At 37.8% G+C, this 27,137-nt stretch overlaps 1 protein-coding gene across 8 annotated transcripts in view; it reads right to left on the minus strand.

Moving 5' to 3' along the window:
* The window catches only part of DMD (dystrophin), a 1,967,742-nt gene that overhangs the window by 1,480,583 nt on the left and 460,022 nt on the right, over nt 1-27,137 (minus strand). For all 8 annotated transcript variants that reach the window (XM_075200299.1, XM_075200300.1, XM_075200296.1 and 5 more), the window contains exons 5-6: nt 4,458-4,550; nt 3,529-3,701 (exon numbers count right to left, since the gene is read on the minus strand). In XM_075200299.1, coding sequence (XP_075056400.1) covers nt 3,529-3,701; nt 4,458-4,550 — 266 coding nt within the window. The remainder of the gene's footprint in view (nt 1-3,528; nt 3,702-4,457; nt 4,551-27,137) is intronic.

The following is a 27,137-nucleotide window of genomic DNA, read 5'->3' on the forward strand; positions in this document are numbered from 1 at the left end:
AGACTGGCCCTATTCTATACCCACCATCCAATTTACAATCACACTATGGGACAAGACTAACAGCAAATTTAAATTGTCACATTACCCTTAGCCACTAACTAAAATATGGAAACATTTACCTTTTCCTGCAGGATGTGACCATAGCGGCGCTATCCGTTGGAAAAACTAAAATTTTGACATTATTGTTAACATGCTGGGAGAAGTTGTGCCTATCTCCTTTCTAGATATACAGGAAAGGGTTCATTTCCCATGTATTTAAAGTTATCAATATTTGCAAATCAATTAAATTTTATTCAGTCAGAGATCTAAACTATTATGAGTAGGGAGAGAAAGCAGAGAGAAAGAAGCCCCTGAACCTAATAAATGAAGGTTTTAAGCATAGACTTATTTTTGTGTATATAGAAAAGCATCAAAACAGAAGCAAATTGTATTGATAAAAATACGGGCTTCTCATTATATACCCTATGCAACATTTTTAAAACAAATAGCTCAGTCCGGATACATTAAAAGCCAGTTTGGTACTGTAAAATGGAGGCCATAGTCACACTAGATAAGCCAATGTTGCAGTGAAAACTCAAATATGAATTGGTTAGTCTATGAACATTAAAGGAATATTTATCACATATAAGTGGCTCCGTAAATATTTGGATAAACAGACCAAACGTTTGACTAATTTTGTTATGTATTATGCTTATCAAAATTAGAATTATGCATTCATAACTATATCACTGTGTTGATTCAAGCATAATGTAACTGTCCAAAGTAATAATGAATTGTCCTTTGCAATAAGATTTTTTGTGAGTATTTCGACTAAAAGCACAGTGTGAACTTCGAGCATTCTTTTCACGTGTTCTCAATAAACATCCCTTGTTCCCTTGTACAACTATCATGAAGTATTTTTAAAGTCTTCCCAGCTGGAATGCATAAGAGACATAGAAAACACAACTGAATATAAGGATTACCTCAGACAAGCAACTTGTTAAAATATGTAAACTATTTTCTGCACACACCTGCAATGTACGGATATCAATTCTTCATAAAAAAAAAAAAAAAAACATACATCAGCAAATGCCCTGCAGGCCAAAACAAACATCAACTTGTGAAAAGGTCAGTATTTTGGCTACATCAGTGTCTACTCCCAAGAGTTTGACCTTTTCGGTATAAACTTTGTGCTTGGAGCACACTACTTTAAAAAAATATTCTTTGCTTACTGTAAGAATTGTTCACATAATAATGAGCAAATAAAGCAGAGTCCATTACCATGAAAATACTTTAACCCAAATCTATACACACTAAAAAGCAAAATCACTGAAATGTAGAGCTGCCGGATGTAATCACTTTAAATAAATTAATATATAACACTAAGCAAGACAATGCAAGACTTAAAAACATTTAAAATGTTATTAGAAGCATTGTGCCAACTAAAGGTAGTAAACGAATCAAACTACACATAGGTACCTGAGTGATACAAGTCATCTATTACACCATAATTATTTTCTGAGCCATTTTCAACAAGTATAATAATAAATTGATAGAAGTATATCAAAATACATTAATTAGAGCCTGAATAATTAATATTAATAAAGATTATTAAGCCAGCAAAATATACACACATGAATAGATTATCAAAATTATAAATATATCTCCCATCATTTTAGAAAATAGACAATAAATAAAAAATAATCGAAACGGCCCATGTAGATCAGGGGAGGGCTGGCAAATTTTAGATCGGGGACACGCCTGGACTCAGTAGCCTATTAGGAGCTTTTAAAAGAAAAAAAATGCATGTGGCCCAGTGACCCAGCCAAAGGTAGCCCACTAATGGATTGGACTGGGAGCCAGATTCCCCGCTTCCCCCAGCCCAGCCTGCTCCTGTCTCAGATCCTTCCAAGCTATGCCTAAATCACTAAAACCACACTTATACTTGACAATGCAACTCCCACAGATAGCCAAGCCATTGGCCATTCTGGCCAAAACATATTGGGACTGATTCATTAAGGAAAGTAAGGCAAAAAACATGAGTACATTTTCTCCTGGATTAACCATGTTACAATGCAAGGGGGACAAATTAGTTTATTATTTTGCACATAAGTTAAATACTGGCTGTTTTTTCATGTAGCACACAAATACTTGATAGCTTTATTTTTACACTGAAATTTAAAGTTGATCTAGGACATGCCCTATCCCAACTATTAATCTGCCATCACATTTTAAATTTAGCTCCCCTTCCATTGCAGCAAGGTGCAAAGTTACTTCTATTTTTGGCTTTAATTTTCATAATGAATCAGGCCCATTGTCTGTCTATGAAAATCAGGATTATCGGATATCTAGAAATAATAATAATTAATTGGTAAACAAGGAACCTACTGCTGGCAATGTAATGATAAAGAATTCATTAAATCAGTTAATTTGTTTACTTGTCTATATTATAGTATTCATATGGACATGATTTATTCATTAGAGAAGAAAAACAACAACATAATGCTGTTTCTTATTACCCTATCTATATGATGATACAATGCTATCATGGTATCATGTCCCTTCTTTATATTGCTTCCTTATATCGCAAACTTCCCTTAACAAATGTTAATTAAATTATATTATTATTAGTTCCATGTCACCCTCTTTTGAGCATCACTTTCTTTATAATGTATTCATCCTGAAATAAAAAAAACAATTCAACTTCTAACTTTTAAAGGTAAGATGCAACAAGTGGGACAAATAAAAAACGATACAACATTATACTAAAATTTTATGATATCACAGTTACCAAAGTGATCCTGCACAGAGGCTGAAACATTAGACTGATTATATAGTATTAAAGATCTGTTCTAGCTAGTAAAACAATTGTACTCAATCATTTATATATGCCTTTTTTATGTTATTCTATGGTAATGACTTGCAAGTCATTTGCAATTTGTCATGAATTGGCTTCTCGGTGCAATGTAGATGAAAACAGTTCTATGTGAACAATAACTGTAGCCCTAAATACAATTTGGAAATCACTAAGAAAATATTTAAAGTATGGCAATATATAAATTACATTCACCGAAACACATTTACCTTTGGTGTTGCCAGTTTCTCAAAAGACCTAGAAGCATTGTCCACAACCAAGCTAACCACATCACTATCTGCTCCTAGAATAAACTTGCATGCAATATTATATGTGACATTAATGAAAAAGAAATCTGTTTATTAAACTATACTACTACTAGTAGAATCATACAACAGGTTAAACATTTCCAACAGTTTCTTTAAAGCATAAAAAATTATGCTTTGAGACTAGATGTATTAGGTGTGTGACGGCCTAGCCAACACCACCGATTTCTACATTTACTCTTTGTAATTGCAATATTCTATTTACAAAAGAATACTTGCAAATCTCTTCTGTATATTAAGTATACTTCAGCAGCTTTTAAACTTGTTTAACTTGAACATAATCCCTGCCATCCAAAATAATCAATAAAGGCAATATCAAGACAAAGGTGAATGATAAATTAGTTAAAGCTTTAGATTTTGTTCCCTTACCTGTGACTGTGGATGAGTGCATTAAAAGCCAATCCATCAGACCAACTGCTGGTGAAATTGATAACGTTGACCTGTGGGTAATTGCAAGTTGATTGGCGGACCCAGCTTAGTAAGATCTTTTCACTATTTGTCTGCTGCAAGTCAGCCATAATTCCTTTCATTACATCCTTCACCTGAATGAGATATAGAATCATCAATGTTTGAAACTGTAAAGCAAGATAAATGGTTTATCTTAAACCACAGCACTAGTGAATAAATAAGTGGTATGTTCCTGAACTAAATTATTTTGTGCATCGCCCAGATAACCAGGATTCAAGAAAACGTACTGCAAGATAAAATAGTTTGACACATATTAAAAAAAACAAGGTTTGAGACATGCATTAATCCGTTGTCAGTGGATGAAATATTTACACATACATATATATATATATATATATATATATATATATATATATATATGTGCTCTACTACTGATTCGTGTTGAGTGAGAACCATGAGATAAGATGGGCAAGTCTACATTGTACATTAAAAATCTTAAAATGATCATACTACATGTGACTCTTGATGAACAAAAGTCTTGTCCCACTTCTGCTTGCAGAATTTATTGGGTAGAAGCTAAAGTACTAAAATTACATATAATTTGCAAAGCAAGCAATTCTGATAATGTAGTAAATGTGATGTAAAATATTTCACCACCTCTATAATATAATGAAAACAATTGTGTTAAATAGTTTTATATGACTAATTACCTAGGTCTGTACTCATTCTTTACATACTGTGTTGTTGTGTGCAGCATAAGCAAAGCATGTTGTATCGGCAGAGGTTACACATGAGTGATGACATTCTAATAAGCTGAATAAGAAGCTTTTAAAAACACAGTTTAATAATTAATGTATTGTTTATATATAAGGGATTTGATGAAAGCTCACCTGCCAATGGAGAATAATGCTCCAGATCAAACCAAGGATCAACTTGTGATTCCCATCCACTATGTCTGAGCTGCCAATATTTACCAAATCAACCTATTTCGAAAAATAAATGTAGCCATCAGTAATGTAATTGATTGAATTGTACATCTAAATAAAAAGTTGCATTGGTGTCATAAAACTGCAAACAATTTCACACACAGAAAAAGAGGGCTAGGTATTTATGCAGATATCATTTAAAATAACCTTTCATACATAGTCGCCTCACCTTCTGCCAGCCCAAAAGATAGATCAGACATTTCCATACAGAAAATCACAATATAGGATTGTGTTATGTGTGTGGAATACATTCTTGCTTTTTCAAAAAACATTTTATATAAGCACCCATATTTTATTTCAAAGCACTGCAATGTTAATATCTTATAACTTCCCCCCGCTTCAGCGGCAGGAGCTTCAGAGTACACACATATTACAGAGGTTTTTTTATATACTTTGTTTTATGTGTAAGCCCATAGCACAGCAAAAAAAGCTTATTGTTATACATATCTTACTACTGTAGATGCAAAACCCAATGCTGTCAAATATTTTTTTTAAAAACACAACAAAGTGGCTTAAAATTAATTTACATTCAAATGGCGGATTTAGCACATTATACCAGCTAAGATCCACCAAATGATCTGTCACCTATGAACATCTACATCTTAAACTACAGCACTTATCTCTAAATTACAATATACAAACCATACTGGCCTACTCATCCGGATCCTGCATCTCTTTGCAAAGAGAGAAGGTCCTTGATGATGCAATTCACGTCATCAGACATTGCAGTACAGGTAAGGAGATTCACATCATCATGGTCACACCCCCAGCTGCGCAATGATGAAATTGCAGAGGATGGGTGGAAGTCAAATAAATGGATGAAGTCGACTAAATTAATTAATATTGGACTAGCGTGCGATTGCAATTAGTACGCCACGTCTAATGACATGGGAATACAAGACACACACTTATATTTACACTTACGTTTGTAAATAGTACACATTTAATAAAGTTCCAACTCACATCAGTTTATTAGAAAGACTTAAAGATTTATACAAAGATATTTATACAAAGATAAATTTACATAAATGGTATTTATGGTTAAGGGTCTAAGGAATGTATGTGTTTGGTCTTATTATATTCCTTACTTCACCAGTAGAAACCCGGTATCAGCGGCTAAGTGATCGCACACTGCGATTACTAGTTATAATTTTAAGATTAATACTCAATAATACTGTATGCAGCACAAGTTAATAGGCTGGTTTAAACTGGATTTAGGTTTAAAAAGAAAAAGGGAAAGGGGTAGTTCAGAAACGATGCACTAATCACTCCACTAGGCCAAAATATGCAAAGATGGTGGAAAATTGAGAGGTAAAATAAAACTTAACCTTTATTATAAATTTAAAATATGTTATAAAAATTGCAGCGAAATATGACCAACAAAATAAAAATGAAAATAGTGTGTAGAAACTGATTGCACCCAATAAGTCTCTTATATCACATATTGTTGAGGGTGGAAGAAGTCATATGAGAGAATCATCTAATATATATGGTGACTATATATACATCTCAATTAATACTCCTCAATAATGTGCAGTTGCTGTTATAGAACTCGATTCCATAGTTCAGCTATATAAAGTTATAAGGCTAAATATATATGGCCGTGAGAAAGCTAACTGTCAGCAAAATGTGCGTTAATTTAACTGATTGCACCTGACAATGAATGTCCAAGGTAATTTATGAGTTGCTGTTTATGAGATTAATTTATAAGAAATCGATTTATCAACATTATAAACCTTGATCACTAGCTTAAACAAATACTTGTCAGCAATTTAATGCTGAACTATCATCGGTATACCATCTACAGTTTAACCTACACCTTTCACTTTTTATTTTTAAACCTGATTTCCATGGGTTTTTGATGCACCCCTCGCATAAAAATAGTATAAAAGGATATAATCAATAATTTTCTTACAAGAGGGAATTTTCACTCTTCAACGAAAAGTGCAAAAGTTCCCATTCCCCTTTACCTTTATTCTTACAAATTAAACTGGATTTAGTCAGTTCCCTCAGGCACTACATGTGCTTAACTGTTAGAGTGAGCTGCCCTCTCCTTTGGACAGAGAACTCCTTTGAACTGACCGATGACCAGCATTCTACTGGGACATCATAAACCCTGGACCAATGAGGAAAGACCTTAGTTTATCTCTGTGTACATTGTGACATCATTACTCTTTTCTATTTTTGTTAACTCAAACTGTATATAAGCAAGCCCCTAGCCCATTATTAAATCTCTTTTGACTGCAGACTTCAAGACTGAAGCTGTACCTGAGCCCAGGGGTGCATGTGTAATGTATTCAGTTATACTTTCCTGTATTTTGTTATATCTTCTTATACATCATCATGGTTTGCTGTAACTCTGCTCTCTTTTGCTATTAAATCTCTTTGTGCATTGGAACCACAATAATCACATTGGACAATATTTATTGGTAGCGACAACACGAACATAACAGATGGGGCTATGATGTAGTGTGCCCCCTGTTCTAACTCCTTGGAATTTCCCTCTGGGATCTTCCACAGACGAGCTCCAAAAAGAAGCAAGTATGACAAAAACATGTCTGCATGAACTTGCATTTTACAGGCAGATATTCAACTATTCATGAATACTAGTGCACAACCCATGTTATTTGTCACATTGTCAAACTGTATGAAGTCTGCCAGGCTTCTGGGTGGCACTAAATGGTTACGGGATGACCAGCCCACACCAAGAGGTAATTTAAATCATGGCTAGAGCATTATAGCAGAAAGTACAATGCAGGGAGACAAAAAAGGAAGGACAACATTTTATAGCTGATTTCCTTAAGAATTACATCTGTGTAAATAACTGCATATGGCAATTATGTTTTTACTGAGGCTGTACCTCTAACGTTAGATCTTTCAAAATTGCATGACATATGCACTTAAACATTTTTTGATCCGAGCATTACATTTTATTTTTAAGTCAAATTCTAGCTCCAAAAAACAGAACAGTTTAAAGTGGTTCTGCCACCTATACACAATGGAGGCAAGAGTTTGTTGGCCTGAACTGATATCTATTAACATGTAGAAGCAATTCACTACAAGCCTGTAACACATGAAAAGAAGTCATTACTTTTGAATATTATTAAGGCAGCTCCTCAGAGATGTCACTAGTGAATTGATATTCTGCATACTTGATCAGTTCACAAAATGGATGCCTCCACTGTGAGCAGGTAACAGATTTACTTTAACAGAAAAAATTAGGAGAGGAAGCTAATAGAGGTATAGAGAAAGATGTGTAATACCCTGCAAATCACAAGTATATTACTGCATGTATTCAGTCAATCAGTCAGAAAATTATATCTCCCAGACTGCCTCTGGGAAGTTCATTGCAAATTGTTTCTTCCATTTTGTGGTGGACAAACTGCAAACTACATCCCCAGACTGCACTAGGAGAATGCAGAGACAGTTAGACACTGCAATAAGTTGCAAAAAGCCCACAAAACATGGCCTTTTGGCACCAGAATGTACTCAAAGGCTTTAAGAGATTTTTTTTCTGGAAGAGGGAGGGCTATTGCCTCAGGGATGTTTGCAGCAAAACCAATTAAAAGCCAGATATAAAAGCCAGCCCAGAAGGAAGCATCTTTAGAGTACAGTAAAAGACCAAGTGTCACTCACCGTACTGTGAGTGCTTCTTCCCGGACATTTAGGAACCGTGGCCGTCCTCCATCCTGAGGGTCTGCGCATGCGCAGCCCTTTCCTATACTTCAGTGTATGTCCCTTTAACTCAATTGGCAGATCAGGCAACACTCCCTATATTAAGCACCTGTGGTCAACACCACGTTGCCTGATCTTGGAGTCTCATTTCCTATGAGTCTCTGAAGGTGTTCCTGTATTCCTCGTGTTTTCAGCGCTGCTGATTCCTGTGGTTTCCAAACCACTTCTACCTCTGTGGTTTCCAAACCACTTCTACTACTGTGGTTCCCATACCACTTCTACCATCAACTGTTTCATCGTGACTGTTAGCTGATTCCTATCCGCTGCCTCCGTGCACTACAGTCTTCCAAACCACTTCAACGTTATTACTTATCATTGTGACTGTTTGCTGATTCCTATCCGCTGCCTCCGTGCACTACAGTCCTCTAATCCACATCACGCTATTATATTTCACTGTGACTGTTTGCTGGTTTCTACCCGCTGCCTCTGTGCACTCCAACCGTTACTTCGCATCCACTCACCTGTTCCTCATTAAGTCCGTGAGCTGATTCCTATCCGCTGCCTCCGTGCACTACAAGCCTCCAGCCTGCAACTCGCCTGTGTTCATTACCGTGACTGTTAGCTGTTGTCTATCCGCTGCTTCCGTGCACTACAGCCTCCAGCCTACAACTCGCCAGTGTTCATCATCGGGATTGTTAGCTGATGTCTATCTGCTGTTTCCGTGCACTACAGCCTCCAGCCTACAACTCGCCTGTGTTCATCATCGTGACAAGTTAGCTGATTTCTATCCGCTGCTCCTGTGCACTGCAGTCTCTTCTCAGCTCTCCTGTGTTTCCTCGAGACTGCTGCTCTCATTGCCATTTGCTACTCTCCGTGATCAACAGCTCCTGGTCTACTCTGCTCTCCCGTGTTCCATCGCTACTGACAACTATTGGTTGCCACTGGTTACCTCCGTGTACCGCAGAGCCCTGCTGCTGCTGACCGCGCTATCACCCATCTACTGCTGATCCGCTCTCCACGCCTTCACGTGTCCCGCAGGTCTACCCTCCTGTCAGCATTGGATTTATATCTCATCACTACTCCTCTGCTGGACCATCTCCACTCTCCTGGGTCCTGCTTGAGTCCAGTTCCACGTGTTACTGATTCCTGTGGATTCGTGTCCCTGTTGGTCTACTTATCTGTGCGCTGCACCTACCGACCGCTGCCTCAGCTATCCTGGGACTTCTCATCCAGCCGGCCTCCTGCCGCTCAGGTATCCCTGCACTCCTCTCTGACTGCCTGCTTCTGAACCACGGTATGCATACTTCTCATTGACTGTGCTGGTGTATTGCATATCTTGCTGGACTGTGTTGGTTCTCCTCTGGAGTCTGCTATCCGCTGAGTCTATTGCCATCATTGACTGTGTTAACTTGTGCTGGACTACTTCAAGAGACTTTCTATATTTGCAGACCTGTTCAGTCATTTATATATATATTGTGCATGTTACTGTGGATCGTATATAAGGTGCCTGTGTATATCCTGTGTTGCAGTCTCTCCCCGTGCACCTCCTCACATATATATTCAGTGGTACAACTTGCTGGTAGCAGACCACTGATCCCTGTTTCCAGTATCACCTGTTCCAGTATCCTTTCACATAGCAGTGGTACAACTTGCTATCGCAGACCACTGACTCCCTGGATACCTCCACTTGGATTCCACTCCTTCACTCAGACAGCGGTACCACTTGCTATCCGCAGACCGCTGACTCTCATCACCTCCTCGTTTCTGTTGGACATTCCTCCTCACTATAGCAGTGGTACAACTTGCTACCGCAGACCACTGACTACCTTCACGTGTCCTTGTCCTACAGTTCCTCGTGTACTATTACCTCCATATTACCAGTGCTGCTAGTCATAGACTTTCCTGAGCATCTCATCATCTGCTGCTTCCTGGTCCGTGATCACCCAGCTACCAGAGTACCCTATTACCATCTACATTGCTCTGGTAAGCCTACCACCTGGTGATCCCTGGGTAAAGACTCCTAGTGCCCGTGACACCAAGCTTGCATCTGCTCATGAGCTGTCAGCAGGACTCATATGAAGGCAGATAGGTTTATGTTCTATTTTGCTTTGCTATTTAAGGTTATTTAAATTAAACAAGTGAGACATGAATCTGTGTTATTAAAACGTCTTACTGGGACTGTAATGTTGCTATTGAGATTATGGTGCTGAAGAAAGAATTTATTTCAACCAAATCTGCTGTGCTTAAAGGTATCTGCAAGCAGACACAGTGTGCAAGGGACATAGAGAGAAATCATTTGTCACAAGAGTTTTTATAAATTGATCAGAAGTATGATTCTATTTTGTAATTGACTGAAATGGTAGCTGAGGAGAGAATTGCAAGTTGTTTAACTCTACAGTTACTGGATTATTGATTTCATCTTGTACAAATTAAAAGGTTTCATATGTCCAGCTGAATCTTCGCTTTAACCTGTGGCTTACAATTTAGTCCTGTGAGTTCTGTCTATGTTAAAGTTACCCTAATCTACAGCCATTTCTGATAAAGCAATTAACCTGAGCAATCTGGATTAATCCTTGTTGCATCTCTACGGATTTGTTTGATGCGTGTTGTATAATTGCACTAAGAGAATATTGTGATTGATTTGTCTAGATAATCTTCTGCAGTAGCATTTAGTGAAAGTGTCTAATTAACCCATTAGCAACTGGTTCTCTCAAGTATTTATCCAGTGTAACTTCAAAGTGAGATATATTTTTTTTCAGTGACCTATGTGTTGTAGTGGTTTATGTTTGCTTATTGCTCATTTTGTTCAAATGATATTCCTAAAATGTTATTCATTTTGTGACATGTTGAATAAAATTGCATATTGATGGTATTGTGGCATTACTTCCCTATACTACCATTCCTTATCTGCTGCTGTATTAAAACCTTATGCCACAAGTAAATAGAACAAACCCACAAATTTATATAGTTTTAGCCCTGTGTTCCTTGCTTCATTCCAAAACTACTGGGAGGACCTTTGTCTCTCTACTATATCACCGGGTCTGAAGAATCCTTCCTTACACTACCTCTGGGACGCCAACCATCCACTCAAGTACAGATGTATTAACCTGTTGCCACTCAAACTGTATACCTCCCAGCTGTCCTGATTTGAATAGTCTAGATTTAAGTGAGACTGTCCTGGCATCCTAATTATCAGGACATTTGACCCGATTCAGAGAGAATTTGGAGATTAGTCTGTCTGAGGAAATAAAATCCCAGAACTAAGTGTGCTAATGACAAGAAATTATCTGGATTTTGTGGCTAATATGGAGTCATGATGCAATGAAAACCATGACTGGAACATAGCTATATCGGGATATATTTTTTTTTAGGAAGGACAGAGTGGGGAGAATTGGAGGAGGGGTAGCAATGTATGTGGGAAATAAAACATAAATACTACTTTAATATAAAAGATTGAAGAAAAAGCTAAGGCCCTTTGGGTGACCATAGAAAGGAAGGAGAATGCTATTATTTGTACTGGGTGATCTATAGACCACCAGGTCAGGAGGAGGAACTGGACAGGAACCTATTTCAGGACATCAATAGAATGGCATTAAAAGGAGAGGTAATAAACATGGGAGACTTCAATCTACCTGATATGAACTGGGAGGTGTCTTTTGCAAGTTCCACTAGAAGTAGTGACATTCTGTATTCCTTGCAAGGAGCATCCCTCAAGCAAATGGTGAGGGAGCCCATTCGCAAAGACAGTACTAGACTTGATTCTTAGAGATGGTGACAGAATATCTGATGTAACTGTGGGAGAGAAGCTAGAATCCAATGAGCATCAAGCAGTATGGTTTAGTATAAAGACAGAGACTGACTCACACCACACAAAAATAAGGTGTCAGATTTTAGGAAGACTGACATTGTAGAGACAGGAAAATGTGTAAGTGGATCTTTGGCAGAGTGGAAGAGCTTGAGAGTGCAGGAGGGGTGAAAAACTTTAAAAAATGTAACTGACCTTCGTGTCAAAAGGGTTAGGAAAAGCACAAGGAAAAGGAAGCCAGTGTGGTGTGCAAGAAAAGTAGCAAGTATTGTGAAAGCAAAACAGATAGCCTTTAGAAAATGTAAGCAGACTCAGAATAATGAAGACAAAAAAGTGTATCTTGTTAGAAGGAGACTAAGATGGTAGTCAGATGTGCAATGACACTGAAGACAAAAATTGCCCAGTCAGTAGATAAATGGGGCAAAACGTTTTTAGGTATATAAGTGAAAGGAGAAAAACAAAAGATGCCTGGTTAAATAGGGAGAGTTATCAGTAGCAGAAAGAAAGAAGAAATAATAATGCCACTGTATAGGTTATTGGTACGGCCTCATATAGAATACTGTATTCAATTCTGGAAGCCAAATCTGCAGAAGGATATAAATACATTACACCCTGTAAAAAGAAGGGCAACTAAAATGGTGCATGACCTACAGCACAAATCTTACCTGGAAAGACTAAAAGATGTTAATATGTAAAGTTTGGAGCAGAGAAGGGAACAGGGAGGACATGGTGGAAAGTTTCAGATATATCAAGGCTTTTAGCAAGGTACAGGAAGAGAAATTTTAGACACAAAGACATGCACTGAAACTGGAGGGAAGTAAGTTCAGAGGAAATTTGAGGAAAAACTACTTCACAGAAAGGGTAGTGGATAAGTGGAATAGCCTCCCATCAGACGTAGTTGAAGCTAATACAGTAGAGTAATTTAAACATGCTTGGAATAGACATAAGGATATATTTACAAAGATTAAAGGATTAAATAGGGTTTGAGGTTACCATAGGCTAAAAACTGGGCATACTAGATGGGCCAAGAGGTTTTTATCTGCCATCAAATTATATGTTTCTATGAGTGATGCCCTTTAGTGATTGGGTTGGTCCAGCACTTCCAAAGCACTAGATTCTCCCCTGGGGGGACTTGGGTAGTAACCATGCTCCTTTCTCATGTGGACACACTGTCCTGGCTCCTTGCTTATACACACTGCATGTTATAAAAATGGTACCATAAAATGGGGATTGCACACTGCCGCAACAGTCTAAAAGCTGTGTATGATATTCCTAAACTCTATAAACTTTTCCACTTCTAATTGAAAGGGATTACTTACATGGTAGAACACTATCAAATGCATGGGAAGCCTGAATCATGGCTATCATGCAAAGCATTACTTATAGAACCCCACAAAATGGATCTAAGAGGGATCATTGTAATAGTTAGAAATACATCCAATTTGCATGAGAAGAATTAAGGAATTGTGTATTTTCACAATTTTCCTATAGCCAATGCCCATAACATAAAACATATATTTAACCCAGTATGCTACCAAATAAAAGCAATCTCTCTTTTGAAAAAAATAAACATGAATATAAAAACATGTAAACTACCTAAGGTCATGAAGGGCTAACAGTAGGACTACATACAAAATGAAACACTTGTATTCACTTGTTTAGAGATGGTAAATTTCAGCTTTTATTGAGTGAGAGGCAATGACTGCGTATCTCAAAATAGGCAGTATTTTGTTGAATATTTGCACAACAAAGTTTCAAAAAAGCTTCAAACTCCAAATCTAAAGTTCTTATTGTGGTCATCAGGGCAGCCATCAGGTGTTTATTGGGGTACCGATGTATGGAGCACGGGCTCAACTGGGGGCCTACGGCCCGGACATACTAAGGGGCCCACTGCTTGATTGTGCGACCTGACATCACACTGATGTTCCCACCATCACTGTAGGAAGAAGGTGCAAAGTAGCTGTAGCAATCTACATCTGGGTAAGCCATTCTGTTTTAAAGGTAACTATAATAAACATAGAAATATTTATATGCTTTCCTAAGCATGTGCTTAATTTTGTAAATATGACTATGGCAATAACCAAGATTGAAATGAATGTGAATTTGTGTTAACAAGGATAAAATATATTGCAGGCATTGCCTGGAACTTGAGGTGGAAAGGATTAATGTACCTGCATCAAATCATTTAGTTGTAAATCATGTACACTTTTATATGCTTTCTTCTAACTGCTGCATTTGGGTTGTCCCTGTGCACACTGCACTGAGGTTGAGCTATTAACCATTGAAGTGTAATAGTCACATATACACAGAAGGGACAGTCGTTTATGGGTATGACAGTTCAGCTTATCAATTTGCTTTTGAGCCCACAAAGTGGATTCAGTCTGTGTAAGGAACATGTACACTTTGAGCTTGAATGAACTGTGTTTCAAAAAATACTGCGATTATGATTTATGTTTGAGATTTAATTTACTACGCAATCATCTAGGTGGTTTTTAAATCAGCTTATAATATGTATGGCACTTGGGATCCGCGCTCTGTTCGGGTTTCTCAAACCTTACATTATATGCCAGCTGGTGGTCCTCAAAGGCATTTTTTTCCCACCTCACAATTGAAAATTGCACTAAGTTACATAATTTTTAATGATGTGACTCTTTCATTTGTACTAGGTCCCACAATTTCTGATGACAGCACTGGTGTCATGACCTATTCTAGTGACAATACAGTGACAATATAATGTAAGACAACGGATCTATATCTAGTAATAAAATTAAATATCAAATGTTTCTGAAATAACTTGCAGCCAATTTTGTGTGAACTTAAAGAGAGGAATCCTGTGGGGTATAGTCAAGGCCATACATATTGGCACCCTTGCACTTTTTCAAAGAGCTCACATTTTCCTCTAAGCATAAAGTGAAATTCACAAATGTTTTTGGTCTCTTCAATTCTTTCGCTGTTTATATACACTCCCATTAAAGGATTTCTGTGTGGGATAAGCTATTATTATTATTATTATTATTATCATGATTTGTAAGGCGCCACAGTGCTCCACAGCGCCGCACAGTAGGGAAAATAGTACACACGAAAAACAGGGACATACAAGGCAGACAAAATAAATGTACACAGGAAAACAGAGGGTATTAAGTACCCTGCTCATTAGGGAGCTTACATTCTATGTGGAAGAGGGCACAGCTGAAACAAGGAGGAGCAGATGTGGGTCAATGGAGATTGGAATGGTAGTGAGGGTTCATTAGTGTGAATAGTGTTATCCAGGATAATGTTATCTCTAAAAAAGAGATGGATTTTCAAAGAGCATCTAATGATGTGAAGGCTGTGGTAAAGTCGGATTGAGAGTGGTAGGGAATTTCAAAAGTAGGGAGCAGCATGGGAGAAGTATTGTAGGCAGGAGTGAGAGGCGGTTACCAGAGACTAGTAAAGGCAAAGGTCAGCGTTAGATCTAAAAGAGTGGGAGGGAGAGTATTTTGATCTGAGATTTTAGATGTATGCAGGTGTAGTGTTGTTGAGGGGTTTGTAGGCAAGGGTGAGTAAATTCAATTGGATTCTAGAGGACACAGGGAGCCAGTGTAGGGATTTGCAAAGTGGCACAGCAGATGTGGAGTGGTGAGAAAGGAAGGTTAGTCTTGCAGCAGCATTTAGTGTGGATACATGAGTGTCAGGAATGCCAGATAGCAGGGGGATGCAATAGTCAAGACGGGAGATGATGAGAGAATGGATAAGAGTTTTGGTAGCTTGTTGAGTAAGAAAAGGGTATATTCTGGCAATGTTTTTAAGGGAGTCAACAGGACTGGGAGAGAGTCTGGATTTGAGGAATAAAGCAGATAGCGAAGTCAAGTGTGACAGCGGTCTTGGGAGACTGAGGAAATTGTGGTGTAATTGACGGTGAGTGAGACTTGAGGGCATGTGGTGACTCTGGCAGGAGGGAAGATAATAAGCTCTGTTTTGGACATGTTGAGCTATAGGTAGTATTGGGACATCCAGTTGAGATAGCAGAAAGATAGTTGATTACCCAAGATAGTACCGAAGGAGAGATGTCAGGGGAAGAGATATAGATTTGGGTGTCATCAGCGTAGAGGTGTTATTGGAGGCCAAATGAGCGACTTAGTGCCCCAAGAGAAGAGGTGTACAATAAAAAAAGTAAAGGGCCAAGAACAGAGCCTTGTGGCACTCCAACAGATAGTGGGAGTGGAGGTGAGTATGTGCCAGAGGTAGAAACACTAAAGAAGCGGTTCAATAGGTAGGAAGTGAACCAGGAAAGAGCTTTGTCATGAAGGCCAATGGAGTGAATGGTGTGTAGGAGAAGAGGGTGATCAACAGTATCAAAAGCAGTAGAAAGGTCCAGTAGAATGTGTATGGAGAAATTACTCTTAGATTTTGCAGTAAGTAGATCACTGGTCACTTTTGTGAAAGCGGTTTCAGTGGAATGGTGAGGGCGGAAGCCTGACTGCAGAGAGGAGAGAATGGAATGATAGGATAGAAGTGAGACAGGCATTTGTACACTAATCGCTCAAGTAGTTTGGAGGCAAAGGGGAGGAGAGAAAAAGGGCGGTAGTTGGAAAAAGAGGCTGGATCGAGAGATGGTTTCTTTCAAATAGGTGAGATGAGCACAAGTTTAAAGGAGGAAGGAAATGTGCCAATGGAGAGAGACATGTTTAAGAGATGAGTTAGAGGTGGACATGCAGTAAAGGAGAGGGAGCGGAGAAGTTGGGAGGGGATAGGGTCTAGTGGACAGGTTCTAGGTTGAGATGATAAGATGAGTGCAGAGATTTTGTCTTCAGTTACTGGAGAGAATGAATTAAGAGTGGATTGGGGAGTGTAGGTAAAAGGTGGGTAGAGTGAGTGGAGTGAGTGGAATTTGGCATCAGGAAACATCTTGTTGAATGGTGTGAAGTGAGTTAGTTGGTGGAAAAGAGGTGACGTGAAATAGAAGGCTAGGTGGATATTAGACATTTGAAGAATGTTTGTTTGGCAATTGAAAGGGAAGTGCTGTAAGATGAAAGGATGAATTTATAGTGGAGGAAATCGGGATAAGAACGATTTTTCCTCCAGTGGCGCTCTGCAGTGCGGGAGCACTTTGCAGGTAGTGGGTCTGTTTGTTGTGCCATGGCTGTGGTTTGGATCGTCGGAAACTATATGTAGTAGCTGGAGCTGCATTGTCTAGGGCTGAAGTGAGTGTTTTGAAATATAAGGAAGAGGCCTGATTAGGAAAGGATAATGCAGTCATTGGAGAAAATAGTTGTTTTAGTGAAAATGAGAAGTATATTGGGTTAAGAATACTTAGGTTTCATTGTGTACATGTGTATTTGGGTGCAGAGGGATGGGCATGAGTTAAGGTGAGGCTGAAGGAAAGGAGATTGTGGTAAGAGAGTGGGAAGGCTAAACTGGAGAAACTAGAGATGGAGCATTAGCGGGAGAAGACAAGTCAAGGGAGTGCCCATCACAGTTGGTGGGAGATGAGATCCATTGGGAGAGACTAAAGGATAAAGTAAGTGAAAGAAGTTTAGTGGCAGTGGGATTATCAATGGGATCAATTAGCTTTGACTTATTCCACACAGAATTGTGTTCATCTCAGCAGTGGCTGGGTGGGTTGGGGGCAGGGCGTTGTCTGGTTTGCTTTATTGTTCTAAATTCACACAAAATGAAAACAAATAATGCCCATGGGCCTGATTCATAAGGAACTTAGGCAAGAAATTTCTTACTTAAGTCTCCTGGACAAATTCATGTTAAAATGAAAGGGGTGAAAATTAGTTTTCTATTTTGCACATAAGGTAAATACTATCTTTTTTTTCATGTAGCACACAAATACTTGATAGCTTATTTGAACACTGAAGTTTAAAGTTTATATTTGTGTGCTACATGAAAAAACAGACAGTATTTAACTTATGTGCAAAAACAGAAAACTAGTTTTCACTCCATGCATTGCAACATGGTTTTGTCCAGGAGACTTAAGTAAGAAATTTCTTCCTTAATGAATCAGGTCCTATGTAATTATATCAGAGCATGTACAAGAAAATGCTGGTATAAGGGTTAAATCAAGGGGTTTCCTAACATTAGAGAAATATATTTAGGAACAGCTCCAGATTTCTATTCTAAATTACTCAGCAGGAGATGGGAAATTATAATAAGCCATACTGATTGAGCAAGAGTCACTTGTATCCCTGAATGACTGCCACAAGTACAGCATTTTTTGTGTGGATTATACTTCAGTAAAGCTGTGGATTTGGCACAAGTACTGTAATATTTGTTCATAGGCACCTCTATCAATGTAACCATTCATATTTATAATATACAAAGAATAACTATTAAGATTTTTTATATATATATATATATATATATATATATATATATATTGTGGCAGAGACACCTATTTGCCACACCTCTCCTGTATAGGGACAGATGAGGTCTAGGGGAACCTGCAGGGGAAAGCTGAGTACAGAGTAACGCTCTTACAGACCAAAAACACTAGGTTTGTTATACACATGTAGAGAATAGAGTCTAATGGGGTAATTAAACCAAAGGTTTGTGTATTTCAGACTGTCTTTCCAGTTATACAGTGTGACTGATGCTGAGCAAGTTGGCCAGTCAGTAGGCAGTCAGCCTGTGTATAGCTAGCATTATGGTTGCCAGGAGTTGTAGGCAACATGATATTGCTTACTGGTGTCATTCTGACAAGACTGCACTCGGTTACTGTGATGCAAACAATAAAGCACCGTTTGATTTGGAGCAAAAAGTTGTTCGAGAATGAATCACCTTACAGTGTCAGTGTCGCAAGGTGTCAGAAATTCTAATATATATATATATATATATATATATATATATATATATATATATATATATATACAGAAAAGATACAAATGGCGCTATGACACAATGCCAGTACAACAATAATAGGTAGTCCAATATCTTGAACTGGTTCCTTCTTATATCACACCTTCCCTGTGCGGGCGGCTGCCAGTCCTCTAGGCCAAGCGGTGTGGCAGGAAGAAATCTAGAAAAAATGGAGGAGGAGGCGCACAATAGTGTAGTACAGTATTGTATTGGAGCCAAACATGAATCCAGAAAAGGAACCTAATCACCAGAGTGGAGTGAGCCAAAAATTTCACCATATAAATACCCACAATAACTACTGTGGATAAAAGTGTAACATATATGGTGAGGAATCACACAGAGCCACATATCACTCAGATTAATCCCATTCAACAGTGTGCTAGGTAGGGACACACAGGTCAAACTAGTGCAGAGATATGCGTACCAGAAGCCAAAACTTTGAGGCTTACCTGTAGAGATGTCCTGTAGACTGTAATGGTGAAGTCACTCTCCAGCCACAACGGATCAACCAATTGATTGCATGCTTTAACGTGTTTGTTTTCACAGCTAGCAGCAGAGCTGATAGGGGTGGCTGTACTGAATAGGCGTTACAGAGCACCTGAGGAGACTTCCTTTATAGACAAGGTGGGAGTGTCGCCTGTCAGTCATCCATATATATATATATATATATATATATATATATATATATATAAAAGCACTCACAACATTAAGACCAGCTGCCTAATATTCTGTAGGTCCGATTCGCTCTGCGAAACAACTCTGACCCATCAAGGCATGGACTCCACAAGACCTCAAGACCTCTGAAAGTGTCCTGTGGTATCTAGCAGCAGATCCTTTAATTACTGTAAATTGTGAGGTGAGGCCTTTATGGATCAGACTTGTTTTCCAGCACATCAAACAGAAACTCAATCGTATTCAGATCTGGGGAATTTGGAGGCCTTTACCCATAGCATTACACTGCCACCGGCAGCGTGCCCATGGTGCATCCTGGTGCCATTTCTTCCTCACGCACCCTGCTGTCTACATGATGTTAAAAAGAATGTGATTCATCAGAACGTGATTTACCAGGCCACCATCTTTAATTTCTCCATGGTCCATTTCTGGTGCTCACATGCCCATTGTATGCAGTTTTGGCAAGTGGACAGGGGTCAGCATGGATACTCTGACTGGTCTGCGGCTACACTGCCCCATACATAGCAAGATGCGATGCACTGTGTGTTCTGACACCTTTCTAGCATTTCCGGCATTAACGGTTTCAGAAAGAAGAGAAAGTGAAACTCTTACAAATGCCTACAGCAGAGAAAGTGCAAGGCTATAAATAAAATAAACATGGCATCCAAAAGCATACCTCCCAACTGTCCCAATTTTGGCAGGACAGTCCAAATTTTAGGGTGCAGCGCACCCGCTACAGGCACAAGCAGTCGTATTTAGAAAGAAAGGGAGGTATCTAAGAGGCAGCTTAGTGCTTCACAGCATTAGGTAGTCTTCTGGAGGAGTGGCCACACCCTCATTAAGATGTGGCCATGTCCCTGTCCCGATCCTGGGGAGTAAAATGTTAGGGGTTTGAAAATTCAGCACATAAAACTGAAAAAGTGAAAAAAATTATTACATCAGAGAGCAGCTCAAACATATTTAACAGCAGAGTACTAGTATATTCAATCTGCCCAAACAGTTTACTCTTTAAACAGGGGATACAAATCTAGAACAGTGGCACCATGACAACGCTTTCACCCTAAAATGCTAAAAGCTCATAAGTGAGGCAAAGGAGGCGGCTGGAAATAATAAATTAAATTAATAACAGTGGTCACGTGATTGGATTTAACCAAGTTTCCGTCCAAGCATAAAAATATCACACTCAGCGGCTGCAGGGAGAGCCACAGCACATAAACAAAACGGTCACATGCCCAGCGTCACCTGCTGCACAGAAGCGCTAATGCACACAACCTGTATTAAATAAAGAGGATGTTTACTAGTGCTGCCTAGCAACCACATAGAAAGGTAAACAGAGTGCTAGGTATACATAGACACCAAAAAGTTATCCTAAACGCACCATGAACCACTCAATAAATTGAAGAGACCATCAATATATTTAATATGTTTAAACAATATATCCATTTTGCCTCCATTTGTAAGATAATTTTGTCACAAATAACACCTCAGTTAAGTAGAGAAGCTTGATCAATCGCCATGAATTAAAGTCCAATATAGTATGTCCTACCTGGGAAAAGTGCTGTGCAACAGGTGACAAATAAATCTTGATGGAAAAACAATGTAGAACAATACACTACTTAAGCTTTTCCCACATACAGTCATGGACAACCATTTATTGGATCAACAAGAACTTCACGGAGAGAAGTTTAATAGTTGTGAAGAAGGCTTCAGGGTGCCCAAGTACATCCAGCAAATACCAGGACTGTCTCTTAAAGTTGATTCAGCTGTGGGATTAGGTCACCACAAGTGCAGAGCTTGCTCAGGAATGGCAGCAGGCAGGTGTGAGTGCATCTGCACGCACAGTGAGACAAAGACTTTTGGAGGATGGCCTGGTGTCAAGTAGGCCAGCAAAGAAGCCACTTCTCTCCAGGAAAAACATCAGGGACAGGCTCATATTTTGCAAACGGTACAGGGATTGGACTGCTGGGGACCGGGGTAAAGTCATTCTCTCTGATGAATCCCCTTTCAGATTGTTTGGGGCATCTGGAAAAATGCTTGTACAGAGAAGGAAAGGTGAGCGATACCATCAGTCCTTTGTCATGCCAACAGTAAAGCATCCTGAGACCATTCATGTGTGGGGTTGCTTCTCAGCCAAGGGAGTGGGCTCACTCACAATTTTGCCTAAGAACACAGCCATGAATAAATAATGGTACCAATACATCCTCCAAGAGCAACTTCTCCCAAACATCCAAGAACAACTTGGTGATGAACAATGCCTTTTCCAGCATGATGGAGCACCTTGCCATAAGGCAAAAGAGATAACTAAGTGGCTCGGGGATCAAAACATCGAAATTTTGGGTCCATGGCCAGGAAACACCCCAGACCTTAATCCCATTGAGTACTTGTGGTCAATCCTCAAGAGGCGGGTAGACAAACAAAAACCCACAAATTCTGACAAACTCCAAGTATTGATTAGACAAGAATCGATGGCCATCAGTCAGTTTGTGACCCAAAAGTTGATTGACAGCATGCCAGGGCGAATTGCAGAGGTCTTCAAAAAGAGGGTCAACACTGCAAATATTGACTCTTTGCATAAACTTAATGTAATTGTCAATAAAAGCCTTTGACACTTATGAAATTCTTAAAATTTTACTTCAGTATACCATAACATCTAACAAAAAGGTCTAAAACCACTGAAGCAGTAAACTTTGTGAAAACCAATACTTCTGTCATTCTCAATACTTTTGGCCATGACTGTATAGTTTGTTACAAGGGCCAATTATCACTTAAATAAGAAAATGCCTCTCACAAGACAGACATTGTGTAATCTTATAAGCAGCTCCAGTAAATAAGTATATGAATATATCATCGGTAAGTAGAAATGAAGATTAACACATCAAGTACAGCGAAAAGCTCAATGTTTCAGCGCCAGCCAGTTTTTAGGCTCTGGAGGAAGTAAATTATTGTTCACAAAAGATCTTTAAAGTTGAAACTACAATTTTTTGAAAAACAAGGATGTTTGTTTTTATTTGATCACTTGGCAATGAGAGAGGATCTTCATGAAACCACATATAGGACGCTAAAAGGTTTGAAGCACCTATTTAAATTAGTGATCTGGCCAATCACTATTTAATAACCGCTCTGTCACTGTTAAAAGTAATTTCGGTTGGTATATGTAACTCTGAAACCTGGTATGATTATATACACTTTGCCATGAGATGAATATATTTGCCCCTCATCACAACTATTGACGCAATTCTTAACTATTACAGGAGTGAATAACTGATGGACACTGATTGCAGGCTCTAAGCCATTGATAATTATAGCTCACAAAGCATCACTGTAATCAAATCAATTGGATCGCGAATTCATATTGGTTACACCTATACAATTGTATGTGCTATAATTTGGGATTGTTGTCGTTGCACATTTACCTCTTACGTATTAAGAATGAAGTGATATCTCTATATTTATTTGCGGCTGCCTATTTTATTTATAATTTACCTATAGTTTTTATTTTTCTAGTATTTAACATTATTAGACTACTCAATATGAAATATTGTTATTTTTGTGTTTACATATTTTTCATTGTGTATTAAATAAAATAAAAAAATTACATTTAGTATAGAGTATGCATTTTGTCATTGGTTACTTTATTTTCCTATCTAGATTTATATTTATTTTTATAATCTAAAGCTGGCCATTTATAAGTTTTATCATATAATCAGTATTTGATTTCCAGTTTATTTATTTTATATAATTTTATGTGCCATTTGCCTTTTTGTTCATTATTTACACTACATTCTAAGCCTTATCTAAAAGAGTCATACACTTATCAACAAGAGTTATCAGAAGTGCATTAGCATCCAAATTTATGTGCATAACTCATGAAAAGTGAGAATAGAGCAAACCTTTCTTTGGATGAAAATTATCAGGAAGCTATCATCATATTTTAATCAGTACTTTTTCTATTAATAGAAGTAGAAAACCCAGTATCAGAACACACAATGTTTACATCCAAAAAAATGAATCACTGACAAACTATATGACAATATGTGAAGTGAATAGCGGTGTTAAACAAATTGAACTTATCCACAAAAGTAATCAATTGATAATCATCTCCAGTGGGCAATAAAAATAAGTAATCTTTGTACCAAACAGAGAAAAAAATATATTTAACAAAAATTTGATCTGAGAAAATGTAGTTATGTTCACATCGGCACATTAAAAATTTGCATATGAGGGGACCCCACGGCAGTCTCCTGAAACTGTAAATGAAAAGTATGCTCAAAAAAAAAAAACTATTATGGAGAATGATATCAATTAGAATCATCAAAAAATCTCTAAATGGACCAGAGTAATATGGCAACAAGAAGATTGATCGTCTCACTGCAATAATACAGTAACTCTGTGGAATGCTAGTGTATCAACTTAAAACATCTAAGGTTACTAAATAGCATGTACTAGGAACAGATGAAAGTGGTATCACACATAAACATAAAGAAGATGTATTTGGAACAACAGGTTGCAAATAAAATTTACATATTGAAACAATGGTTTAAACAGAAACTACATAAGAAAACAATAGGCTTACCAGGTAGCCTGAACAATATTTTATATATTTTCAGAACAAAATATATATATATATATATATATATATATATATATATATATATATATATATATATATATATATGTTTATACATACACACATATACATTACAGCACATTTCACCCCCTGCATCAAACACATTGGTTGTTTTTAATACATAGTTCATCTTGAAGTAGCTATAACAGCACTAGCAATGTTTTGTTGAGTGCAGAAGATCAATGTAATTTTGTTTATAACATGTTGTCTCACTCTTCTTGCATCTCACTTTTTACTTCAAATGTGTTAGAGCACAATGCTATATAGGTTTTTTTTGTTGAAAATTGGTTTAGTGACTGTGGCTGGATAAATAACTTATTGTATAAATATATTTAAATTATTAGGGCAGTGATTTTGATACTGTATTAGCAATGTACTGATTTCTGAGGCAACAGGCATTTGCCAGGGGAGGAAATGTGCTTTCTGTGACTGTCTAAAGGCCGGTAATCTCATGTTAATTAGACCTTTTCATCTTAGTGTTTAGCCTGAAAGACAGAAGGAGGTAATTAGACTTGCTATCTCTCTAAGACAGGATGCAAGTAACATATTAAACTTAACACCCAGTTTCAGGAAATCAAGATACTGGTGTACATTTTGTAAAAGTTTAAATTGCATTACCTCCATGGATAAAGGATATATTACATCCTAATGGTAATTATTGAATGTGATCTATCAGATGATGCGGTACCTGCAGCTCTGGTCAGTGTGATAGGCCAGGGGAAACTATCCACAGCAACCCTGATCTGAAGGCAAGAAGTCAGGCACACAAGCCCAGGTGTACCAGCAAGGGGGTATGCTAGCAGCGAGAGTTACCCAGAAGGACGCGGTTCTAGGTGCCACTCAGGAGCATAATGGTGGTAGCAGCAGAAGCTCCTCCTACTGTGGTTAGAGTGCATTTTGAAGAAAGAAAGGGGACATGGGCAAGGCAAGCCCAGCAGGTCCCCACCAACACAATACACAGAGTGGCATAAGGGGTCCATCCTGTCACTATATCAATATATGGATAATAGTCTCCACCCTCTCCAGGTCATGTCAGATTATGCCCTAGGTGTCTAATAAAGTTAATTGTTTGAGGACTATTTGCTTTTAAAAGCTGTATGACAATATGAATCAACCCAGTTAAGAAGCATAGCATGATCAAATTTAAATTCAAATTTAAGTCATGTTCATATTAAGTGTAGGACTAGCCAGAATGGGAAGACTATAATGGGAGCTGTTCAGCTTAACATATTTTGCAATATGTGTAACTAACATTCTCTTTTTAAGTACGGTATTTAGCTTAAAGTATTTATAGTAACACTAGTAATGCTTTGGTGAGGGCAGAGGATCAATGTCTGTCTATCTGTCCATATATCTACATATTATACATACACACATACATTACAGATTCTTTTACACTCCAGCATCACACCCCTTGATCAATGTTGCACTCTCAATATTATTATTATTAATAATAATAATAATAATAATAATAATAATAATAATAATTATTATTATTTATATAGTGCCAGCCCATTCAGTAGCACTTTATTTGTCTCTAAAAACATTCATGAACCTCCTTTCCTATATTTAGTCCTTAACTGCAATATCCTCAACCTGTTGACACAAAATAAGACCTTTTTAGATCTTACTATCAATCCTTCCGCTTCCTCCTTTCCACATCCTGTATATCCAAACTTCTTTCACTGGTTCATTCAAATTCTTCTCTGTGTGTGAGATGCTTCAATTTTTCATTTTTCTGTACCAATTCAACAATTTCTTTATCATTTTTTAGCCTGGCCCCACCATTGCTTATCCTCTGTCATCCCCATCATCATATTAGGTAATTTCAGCATCGCAAAGCATGATTCACATTCTCCTGCTACCAAACTACTCTCTCAAACTTCCTCTCTCAGCTTCTCACAATGGACAGACTGCCGTACTTATCATGATGACCACTGTATCAACCTTGTTTTTTCTCAGTTTCTGAGGTCTTTAAAACCCTCTCTCGGACCATCATTGGATCATATGGGATATATTCACCATTCTTTGCACTTAACCAAACATCCGCATGCCAGCACAAATCTCAATTCATCATGCCGTCTTGACCCACAACTGCATGCACAAATCCAGTGTAATTGCTTAAAATCAGGTGCAATTGTGCATGAAGTCACAAAAGAGCACTTGTGCTGCAGTTTTGCATTTTTGCAATTTGTATAAAAGATCCTTTCTGAAAAGCTGGGGTAAAGGCAGAGAGTTAACATTATTACATGTAGTAACACATGCAGCCTTCACATTCTTTTACCTGGGTCTTATATGATGTATAACACTGTTGAGTTTATTTGTGATATAGAAAGATAAAGGTTTGACCCATATGAAGATTTGTTCTTTTAAGGCAGAAGTTGTATTTTTAGTGAATTGTTACACACCTATCTTATGTACGATAGATTCTAAAAATCAATTTAGCCCTTTCATAAGGTCGCAAAGATTTATGAAAGCATTTTATGCAATGCAAGCTTTAAATAAGTATTTTCCAAACTAATAAATCAATATACAGTGATGCTTAGGCACATTTAAGGCAATGTCCCGGTAAAGTTACCAGGCATTACAATATATCAAGGCAGGGATCATTTATCTTCCATGTACTGTCCTAGGATTTGAAAGCAGCAAGATAGCAAATAATGTCATTCATTTCAATGTATCCTTCAGGTGAAAGTTGATAGAATTAGGAAAACCAAACAAAATGTCCTGCAGGGTTATTTATTAGGTTTTCAGTACAACAAATATGATGGCTTATTTATTCAATTATTGCTAGCTGTCTATTATGTACAGTATGAATGCAATATAAAATGAATGGAATGTACTTTCTGACCTGCTTCTCAATGTTAATATTGTACAAGTAACCACACTGGTCTGCACTCAAATGCTGCAAGAAGTGATTGTCTTTTATATAATACAAAACATAGAAATGTTCTGAGACTTT

The sequence above is a fragment of the Mixophyes fleayi genome, chromosome 2, assembly GCF_038048845.1.
Source record: "Mixophyes fleayi isolate aMixFle1 chromosome 2, aMixFle1.hap1, whole genome shotgun sequence".
NCBI classification, from domain to species: domain Eukaryota; kingdom Metazoa; phylum Chordata; class Amphibia; order Anura; family Limnodynastidae; genus Mixophyes; species Mixophyes fleayi.